This window comes from Limulus polyphemus, unplaced genomic scaffold, assembly GCF_000517525.1.
Source record: "Limulus polyphemus unplaced genomic scaffold, Limulus_polyphemus-2.1.2 Scaffold456, whole genome shotgun sequence".
Taxonomy (NCBI): Eukaryota; Metazoa; Arthropoda; class Merostomata; order Xiphosura; family Limulidae; genus Limulus; species Limulus polyphemus.
The window spans coordinates 120,979-130,996 of record NW_013666066.1 but is presented as its reverse complement, the minus strand read 5'-3'; the positions used below and the strand labels follow the sequence as shown (position 1 = coordinate 130,996).

At 33.7% G+C, this 10,018-nt stretch overlaps 1 protein-coding gene across 1 annotated transcript in view; it reads right to left on the bottom strand.

The window, feature by feature from the left end:
* Positions 1-4,636, bottom strand: part of LOC106458395 (chitinase-3-like protein 1) — a 16,583-nt gene extending 11,947 nt beyond the window's left edge. The window contains exons 1-3 of the mRNA XM_022384585.1: positions 4,522-4,636; positions 3,647-3,736; positions 2,794-2,994 (exon numbers count right to left, since the gene is read on the bottom strand). Coding sequence (XP_022240293.1) covers positions 2,794-2,994; positions 3,647-3,725 — 280 coding nt within the window. The 5' untranslated portion in view covers positions 3,726-3,736; positions 4,522-4,636. The remainder of the gene's footprint in view (positions 1-2,793; positions 2,995-3,646; positions 3,737-4,521) is intronic.
* Positions 4,637-10,018: the final 5,382 nt, after the last annotated feature.

Here is a 10,018-nt window from a genome sequence, read left to right as displayed (position 1 = left end):
AATTAAAAAGGTAACGATACGTTTAGTATTTCGTTAATAGTACGTATATGATTGCCGTTACTAGGGGGGGGGGGGGTAAAGGAGTTTAGGAACTTTTTATTATGTTGCTCAAAACAACTTTTGCAAATTTGATTGCGGTTTTCCAGGAAACTCCCCGAATAATTTACTATTTTTATATGAATTTACCAGTTCGTCAATAACAGTGTATATATATATATGTGAACCACTGAGTATTGATAAAAAAAAAGAAAAAAGATAAAGCCAACGCTAACATATACTATGAATATATCTTTTGATACAGAAATTGAAAATACGACATCTCAATATTTTGTTCACGTTTATTTCTTTTTTAAGCGCAAAGTTACACAAGAGGCTATCTGCGCTTACCGGTGGACTATGTCTTCTTATGAAACAGGAAATACGGCAAGTATACTCATCATGAATAAATATATGTTTGTTTGTAGTAAAGCACAAAGCTACACAATGGGCTATCGGTGCTGTGCCAATCATGGACTTTATAAGCCGTCAGATTTGCCGATGTGTTCGTGAAGAAACTATAGCTAAAGAGCTTACAAGTTGTTTTAGTCCAAACTGGATAAATTATTTTGATAAACCTCTCATGATTTGTTGATGTTCATAATAGAACAAAGATTGTATCCCAGATATTTATTTGTTAGATAATTCATTCATTATCAACATTTAGTATAAATGATACTCGTTGTATTGTAAATTATTATATAATCATATAATAGTGTACCTTTACAGTTTAATGTTATTAAAGCAGATGTCAGAGAAATATTTCAGAGTTATTTCTATACTGAAGACATTTCTTTATGCTTTTATTAGAGACTAATTTACCATTTGCAAGACAAATCCAATTTAGTTTTCAACGGCTTCTCATGTCGACAGTAATCTTACGAGAGGTTCTTCAAACAACAAACAGAGTTTATTTGCGCGCCCGCGTCTACACAAGAGCTATTTGTACACAGCCGGTCCTAATTTTGAATTGATAGATTAAAGGGAGAACAGATAGTCAACAGTACTCGCCATCAACTCTTGGGTTACTCTTATCTGACCAAACAGTATAATTTGACCTTCATTTTTATTGCACACACACACGACTACAAAATGCTGAGCGAGTTTTTGCATTAACGGGACGCAAGCTATAAACCAGCATGCTAGTTACTACTCAATTCAAAGTCCACAAATTGAGGAGAAAACGACCTCTCTCTTCTCAATAGTTTTTACGTTGACAGTACAAAGACAACACTTTAGTGATGGACCTTTCAGCTGTACAAAAGATTCTGATAAAACGCGTCATAGATATTTATAAAAAACATCTTTAATCTAAATGAAGTGTGGGAGACACTAGTGAGGATTGTTTGTTTATCTTTATCTTTATTAGAGTAAACTACTTATCTGAAATGATGCTAACATTTGGCTTATAAAACATAAATGACAATCATCATAATAATTTAATCAAGTCTTAATTTGTTTTGTCACTTACTAATACTACGATATACGACGACTTTAAGCTGTTCATCTTTTAGGCCTATGGTTAAGGGATAGTAAAACACCTTTGTTTAAAATCACTAGTAATAAAAAATTTATATAAATTCATATTATAAAACTATACCAGATGTACTTTTACAAAGTCTCCGAAAGTGTTCTGTTTCAGGAGTAAATAAAACCAAAATTAAGAGTAACAAATATTTTTATTTCTTGTTTTTGAAGTACCTATGTCATGCTGTTTTGTAGCCTACAGAGTGTATAATTCTTCTTGTGATTCATGGGGCATGTTCACGTTTTACTGACATCAAGAAAGTACAAATTTCAACGTTAAGCGTTCCTTATGTAACATCATTTTTTAGTGTCTACTGACTAACTGACAGACAACACAATACTGTATAGTGGTGCGACTGGTTAAAATAGGTAACCCTTACTTCTTTCCCTGAAGATAAAATAATTTCCTCGAAAAGGAGCCGAAGTCCGCTTGGAAGGGTCACTTGTTTTAACCACTCTCACCATTATACAGTAGTGTGTTGTCTGTCATTCAGTTATTAGACACATTAAATGACGTTACATAAGGGACGCTTAACGTTGCAATTTGTACTGTCGTGGCGTCAGTAAAATGTGCGCATGCCATGAATCACGAGAAGAATTATGCACTCTGTAGGCTACAACACAGTACGACATATGAACTTCAAAAAGTTTGTTACTTTTGATTTTGGTTTTATTTACCCTTGAAACAGAACACTTTCGTGGACCCTGCGGAAGTACATCTAGTATTAATATCAACATTAAACTCAAAGTGATCCTAATGTTTAGGATAACATTATACGCTCAAAAGTTTCGAAAGAAACCGAACCAAGGTGTAGGAGCTCACATTGTTACAGATAAGAGAATAGAAAAATTCTTTCAGGTTCGTATCTTTATAAAAACTGGAGATGTATATGTAAATTACATACACACACATGAATTGTTTGTTTGTTTTAGAAATCGCATTAAGCTACAGAAAGGTTACTTACTAATAGCCGTCCCTATTTTTAATTGGTAGACCAGAGGGAAGGCAGTTAGGGAAAGCCCATCCCCCACCAACTTTTTGGTTACTCTAATCGAATTGTGTGATTTAACCATCGTTCTTGTAATAAACCCACGGCCCCAAAGTGAAGAGCATGGTTGTTGTTTCTTTTGTCTGGGGGGGGGGGGGAGCAATAGAACACGAACATGGATCTCACATTTACAGTCCACCTGGCTTCACATACACAGAAGATACAAAATACATAAACTTACCCAAACCCCAGTTCTCTACCAAATCTAGATAAGGGTCATACGCAGCGATCTTGTTATTGAAGTCCAGTTTAGCAAACCCATAGATGAGATGGGTACAGATGAAAGGGTCGATATCTTCAATTTTGTATTTTCCATCTCCCCAACGGTAGTTGGCCCAACTGCCCAGGTAACACACCACTTTGTACGGCTTGTTATTGCGATCTGTGAAGATTAGTGCAGAATGTAAAAGAACGTATTTCTGTTATACCCAAATGTCATCTTTTTTTTTGTAACTAAACTATGAAACGATAGAGAGAAGATCTGTCGAAAAAATAATTAAGCCATTACTATTAGATAATAGCCAACCCTAGAAGTTTTAAAAATGCAACAAAAATATAATAATAATAAAAACTAGCTATTAGTGTATAAATAGTGGGTAAAAGCATGATTTTATTTCTTATTTTACACAATACCAAATCTTTGTTTTTTCTCCATAACTAAAATGTGTTGATTGCATCAAAAAGACTACTCATAAAAGTTTAATTCTTTGACAAAGTTATATAAGGTTTGCTATTAACACGACTTGCTAAGTACAAAAATAATGGTAGAACCCAAGTACACACAAGTGCAAAAATGTTGAAAGGGCGCTTGACCGGGCAATGCAGACTGACAAATTCAGCCATTTAAATCTATTTTGAAAGTTTAAGTAATTTATTGCAATTAATAATAAGAGTTTTTGTCTATATGTTTTTGGGGTTATTTCTTCTAAGTTATCTTTTTTCTACCACAAATAATTGTCTGATATTAAATAAATAAGGGGTTCTAAAATCAACGAGAAGAGAAAACACAAAAATAGAATCAAATTATTACTAACCTCTGGGGGTCTTAACTACCGGACTGCTCCATGCTGTTGTAACAGTCAGTAGCAAAACTAAGAAAAAGGCTAGCTTCATTTCTACGTCAACTGAAATAATAATAAAAATGATTGTTTGTTTGTTGTTAAGTATATAGCTACGTAATGGCTATATGTGCTATACCCACCACGAGTATCGAAACCCAATTTTTAGAGGTGTGAGCCCTCAGACTTACCGCTGAACCACCGGGAGGCGAAAACAAGAACTTTGTTTTGGAAAAAGTCATTTTCTAACAAAATATTATTTCATAATGTTTGAGTGTCTTACCTGAAGCAACGAACACGTGCAAAAAGTAAAGTAACATTTATAGCATATAGAAAAATTTGTGTCAAATAAGTATATATTTTTAAGTCGGCGTTGAAAAAAAACCAATGATCAAGTATAAGGTTGTTTAAGAAATTTCAAATATGTTCTTAAATGCAGTTAAATACAATAATTGTATACGTAACATAAATAACGTTTACTCTAAATAAACCTTCATTTGCATTAACTGAGTGTCATGAGTTCAATATACAAGTTTTGAATTTTCAGGATAAATTAGGTTTGAATTTTTAACTGAAATAACTTATGTTTTTACTAGATAAGATTGTTTTATTATAGTTTAGATCAGCTGAGGAATTTTATTTACCATTGTAGGGAACATAAATAAATGTTCCTCATCATGGCGTTGGTATATTGATTACTGCTTTCCTCTTTTTATATATACACGTTCTCTAGATATACCAAAAACAAGAGCTACATGTTTTCCACGCTGATTTTTCTGATAAACCACATCTAAATTTGTGATTAACGTATCGTTTTTGACAGAAATAACTTTAAAAGTAGTACCTCCTACCTTGGTGTCAGCAAGCCTTTCCTAAAGTCCAAGACCAAACTATTAGAAATGATAACAGTACCAGAGCCCACTGTCTTTATAGTTCTTTCAGAATATGGGCTGGAACAGTTACAACGGAATTTTTGATATCTGGCAAACAAGGTGCCATATTTATCTTTTTTTTTTTGTAACTTTCTGACAGTTTTGGAATTTATATTGTTTTTTCGCGGATTAACTTGTCTTTTAGACAGTTGTATTTCGTCCTTTAAGGCAACAAGATTTTTCTTTTATCACTTGCTTTTAATCTCTTTTTTGTCAGTTTACTTTTACCAATCCCATGTTTACTGATTTCGGATGAAAAGAGAATCAAATGAAAACGATTTATGATAAAACACGTGTTGGTATTTCGCTAACAAACATATGTATTACTTTAATAAGATTACATGCTACTAGTTGACAAGTTTCACTAATTTTTACTTGTGAGACTTAAGCATCAAAGGTAATTGTTTTCATAGTAGCAGCTGCTCCTCAGTTTTCGAAATTACTTTAACTGTTTCGAAAAATTAATGCTTTTATGAATCTCTTTGTTCTTCAATGACTTCGTCAATAATGGTTTGATACGTTATTACAGACGTAATGATCTCATAATTTCTAATTGCTTCCAGCTTTTCTAGATTATAACGTGTAAGTATTTTAAACATAAAGTCAACAATTTTATCAGATATATAAAAAACCGATATTAGTTGATATTTTTAGTGTATAGCTGCACAATGAACTATCCATACTGAGTCCACCTCGGTGAATCGAACCTCCTGCTTTTGGTGTTCTAAATCTGGGTGATAAGAATATTAAGACATACTAACATTTTTTGAATCCTGATATAACTCTACTTTGAAAATTTTAGTCTATACGGCCACAGCATAACTCAAAAATTGTCTAAATTATCAAAATTATAAAATGCTGCAAACATAAATAGTAAAAAAAAATATACAACTCATTTGAATGATAAAATCACGGTAACTAACATTCTTTAATTTAATTAAATGAATCTTAACATTTGTGTCTTTATGTGGTAAAATAGGGAACGTCTTGGTCTAAGTTAACCCTATTTATCTGAAGTTTTCACTGCACTTTTTGCTGACTTACCCGTCTATATATGCTCTATATTATCCAAATTAATTCAAAGATAAAAAGCCTGTTTCGCTAGACCTTTTGTTTTCGCACAATCTAAATAAAACATGTAATACTACGAGAGTTATAACATTAAAACATCAAAAATACCAAAGAAAAATAAATTAACAACAGCTTCAGCATCTTGGTTCAATATATATACATGTATACGTGTTTGTAGAACTGAAGGTGGTAATATGCACATGCATATTTGTTTATAAAACTGAAGTTGTTAATCTTACTATAATGGACGTAGCATGTATGTCAGTATCTATGTATGTAACTAAAACTTCTTCGTCATCTATTGAATGGCTCCACAAACAAAAATCCATAAAAAAATTCACACTTTGGGTATTCTAGAATCAGACAATTAGAAAAATAACTGTGGCATGTGCAACAATCATTTCTTTATAATATAACAATTTTAGATAAACGTACTCTCCTCACAACAACAGCACGACTTTCACTAGGATTGTACGTGAGGGTTTGTTTATATCTTTATTGGTGTAATTTATAAATATAGTAGTCAGAAACTGTAGTTCTGACTACTATATTAGACTCCCCGCGGTGGACAAAGGAGATAATGCAACGTGTTTTTGCTCTAAAACAAACAAACAATTTAGTATTATCAAAATAAATGTCCCCGTTTTTTATTAGATGAGAGTTAAAACTATGACTTGTAAACAAACAAAACTATTTTAGAAATAATTTACAAGTTTTTTCTTGTTGTTGTTGTTTTTAAATTTGAGAGGAAATCTAGGATATCATTATCAATTTAATCACACACTGTTTGCTTTACCTATTTTTATTACTTTTGAACAGTTAAACTGATAAATGACAATTCCTGAAAGGTCGCGACAAGTCTGTTTACTTCTTATTTTGTAATCTTGATTGTCAACTTAGTATATGAGAAGTTAAAGTCACCCACTTAGCATTAACCCAGGGAATGTAGTTTGCATTTCCCTTTAGTTTATAGGAAATATACTTTATTTAAGCTGTTATTATAAGCCTATTAATTTTCCTAAGGACTGTAAATATTTGCCTGTTTGTTCAGGCGTTTACTTTGACCATGAGCGTCCGCAGAAATTTTTTTCAGGGGGATGGGGAGGTCAAACTCAAAATCAAGGGACGATGGACCCGCCTTCAAAGTTCTGTCATAACTGTAAAGAGAATAGGCAAGCTCCCAGAGTCAGATTTGATATTTGTAAGGTTAGTTTAAGCCATACTAAAGACACGCAACTACATAAGCTCTATATTTCATACATACTGTGCAAGGTTGCGTCAGATTGTTTGATAACCTGCTGCCGGTATTACCGACAGGTGGCAACAGGTTGACTCCGATCACAGCGACTTTTTTCAGTGTTTAGCTACAAGGTAGGTATCCAGAGATTTTAATTAAAGATGCTGACAATCCTGGCGACTTTTATTAGAATTGAAAATTAAATGTAATGGGTAATATGAAATTACAAACTCATATACGTATGCAGAATGAGTAAAGAAATAATTATGTTTCTCATTTTCCAGGGGGGGGGAGTGATCCCCTTAATATCGCGTCTTGTATTCACATTACACTAAAGCAAACTCCAGTAATTAGATAGGTTAATACAAACTTCCTAGAATTATTTCATAAAAGTAACAATTTCTGTTTTCGACTTTATTTTACATTTAAAACTAAAAACAAAGTAGCAAGGCCACCAATCTCTCCTTTACCAATGAAAAACCTTTCAAGGCCTTTGTGCTGAAAGATGTTCTATTCGTTATTGCTTTCGTCAAAGAGTTTATGTCTTTAATTGTTTGAATTTGACGCAAAGCTATTCGAGGGCTATCTGCGCTAGCCGTCCCTAATTTAGAAGCGACAAGCCAGAGGGAAGCCAGCTAGTCAACGCCACCCACCGCCAACTCTTGTCTTTTACCAACGAATAGTGGAATTAGCCATCCCATTATAATGCCCCCCACGGCTGAAATGGCGAACGTATTTGGTAAAGGGGATTCGAACATGCGACCCGTAGATTGCGAGTTGGGCGCCCTGACCACCAGACCTTTCAGGGCACCACCAGGCTCTATGTGTTTAATATAAGAACTTTCGTGTGTTTGGGTCATGGTCATCAGATTTTATATTTAATTTTTTGTATTTAATTATCACTTCTTTATTTGTTTGTAATTAAACACAAAGCTACACAATGGGCTATCTGTGCTGTGCCCACCACGGGTATCGAAATCCGGTTTCTAGGGTTGTAAGTGCACAGACATACTGTTGTGCCACGGGGGGGGGGGCTTTCATTTGAATATTAGTAGTGAAACTTTAAAGAAAAACTTATTTTCGCTTGTTGTTCATCTTAATCTATAATTTTTTTCGTCAACTATTTACTCCTGTAGTTTTCATCATCTTTATTTATTATTTTGAATCTCTGTTATATTTAACAATAGTTTAGTTGTTATCTTATTTCTTTTTATTTTAAAAATACGTAAATATAATTATTTTTGTCTATGTCACACAGAGGTATATCTGCGGTCTTAGTACGCTAGAAACCGGGTTTCGAAACCCGTGGTGAGCAGAGCACATCCATCCAATTGGGTAGCTTTGGGCTTAATTACAAACATAAACATTATGGTAACCCTGGTGGTCAAGGCCAGAATCTATTACAGCTGCTTTTTTTTTAATTTGTATAAATTCATTTATTATTTTGTGTATATATATATATATACAGTACTGGTCCAAAGTTGGAGTTATAGAAAGTTACAAGGTGAAAATATTGTTTTAGTTTACTTGTTATATAAATTCTCAGTTTTAGAATATTACGAATAAAACTGTAAAAGAAAAGTTGAATCCACAATATATAATTGGACCTCTTATAGTCCGAAATATAATAATATATCAGTTGCGTAAAGATGCTACAATTGTTTTTGATATAAAGTGTTGTTTCCTCACGTTTTGAATATAGTTTTTCCAAATTGCAATAGATTACTTTTGCATCATTATTAGTTAATTGGTGTTACTTATTTTCAGTTGGACTAGCATCTGGACTCTGAAATGGTTAATGTACAACCTGCATTATTTCCTTCTCCTCTAAATATATTTTATTTTCTGCAAAGCGACAGATTTCAGATCGTTATCGTGCTGAAATTCAAAATCAGGATGTTTGTTTGTTTTTGAATTTCGCGCAAAGCTACACGACGGCTATCTGCGCTAGCCGTCCCTAATTCAGCAGTGTAAGACTAGAGGGAAGGCAGCTAGTCATCACCACTCACTACCAACTCTTGGGCTACTTTTTTTTACCAACGAATAGTGGGATTGATCGTCACATTATAACGCCCCCACGGCTGAAAGGGCAAGCATGTTTGGTGTGACGGGGATTCGAATCCGCGACCCGAAGATTGTGAGTCGAGCTCCTTAACCACCTGGCCAAATCAGATTGACTTGAATGTTGTTTTCTCTGTATATTGAGTGGAGAACGAGGGTTTTGAGATACCGTTCCTTGTTCACGATACCACCAATTTTGGCAATATCTCCCACTCCTGCAGAGAACAAGTTTCTCCACACTGGTATAGACCCACCACTGTGTTTCATGGGTTTTCTTACATAGTTTTGTTTAAAGATTATCTTGTTTACGTCTTGAAACAACATTCCCTTCAAAGTTTTCAATAATTTCATTCTTTGTTCTGTCAGTCCAAACTCATTGTCTTATTTGTTTTTTTCATTTGTAATCATTTGCAAATATCATATTTTTATCAATGTTCACGTATGAAATAGTAACTGTTTTGGCTTCGTATTCTGTACGTAAAACAGTTGACTGTGAGCATCTTTAAAATGTTACAGTATTCATTCTAACTCTCGTGTATATTCTGCATTTTTAAAGACTTATGATGAGGTTATGGCGATCGAATAATAAACTGTTGTCATTGTTAGTAGCCTATACAATCAGCTGTGTCTAATTATTTATTAGTTACTTCTTTCATTAATTACCGATTACTGACTAAGTCCTGCGGTGAGTTAGCGGTAAGTTCACGAAATTACAATGTTAAAATCCGGGGTTCGATTTCTCTCAGTAGACACAACCTATAGCTCAATGTGGCTTTGTTCTGAAAACAAACAGACAAATTGCTAACTGGATTTTATCCTAAGTTTCGCTGCTATCTTCAGGAAAGTCCTACGAGAGACAATTTCTGTTGTGGCCGAGATTCAAACCTATTTATCCTAAGTTTCGCTGTTATCTTCAGGAAAGTCCATTGAAAGACAATTTCTGTTGTGGCCGAGATTCAAACCTATTTATCCTAAGTTTCGCTGCTATCTTCAGGAAAGTCCTATGAGAGACAATTTCTGTTGTGGCCGAGATTCAAACCTATTTAT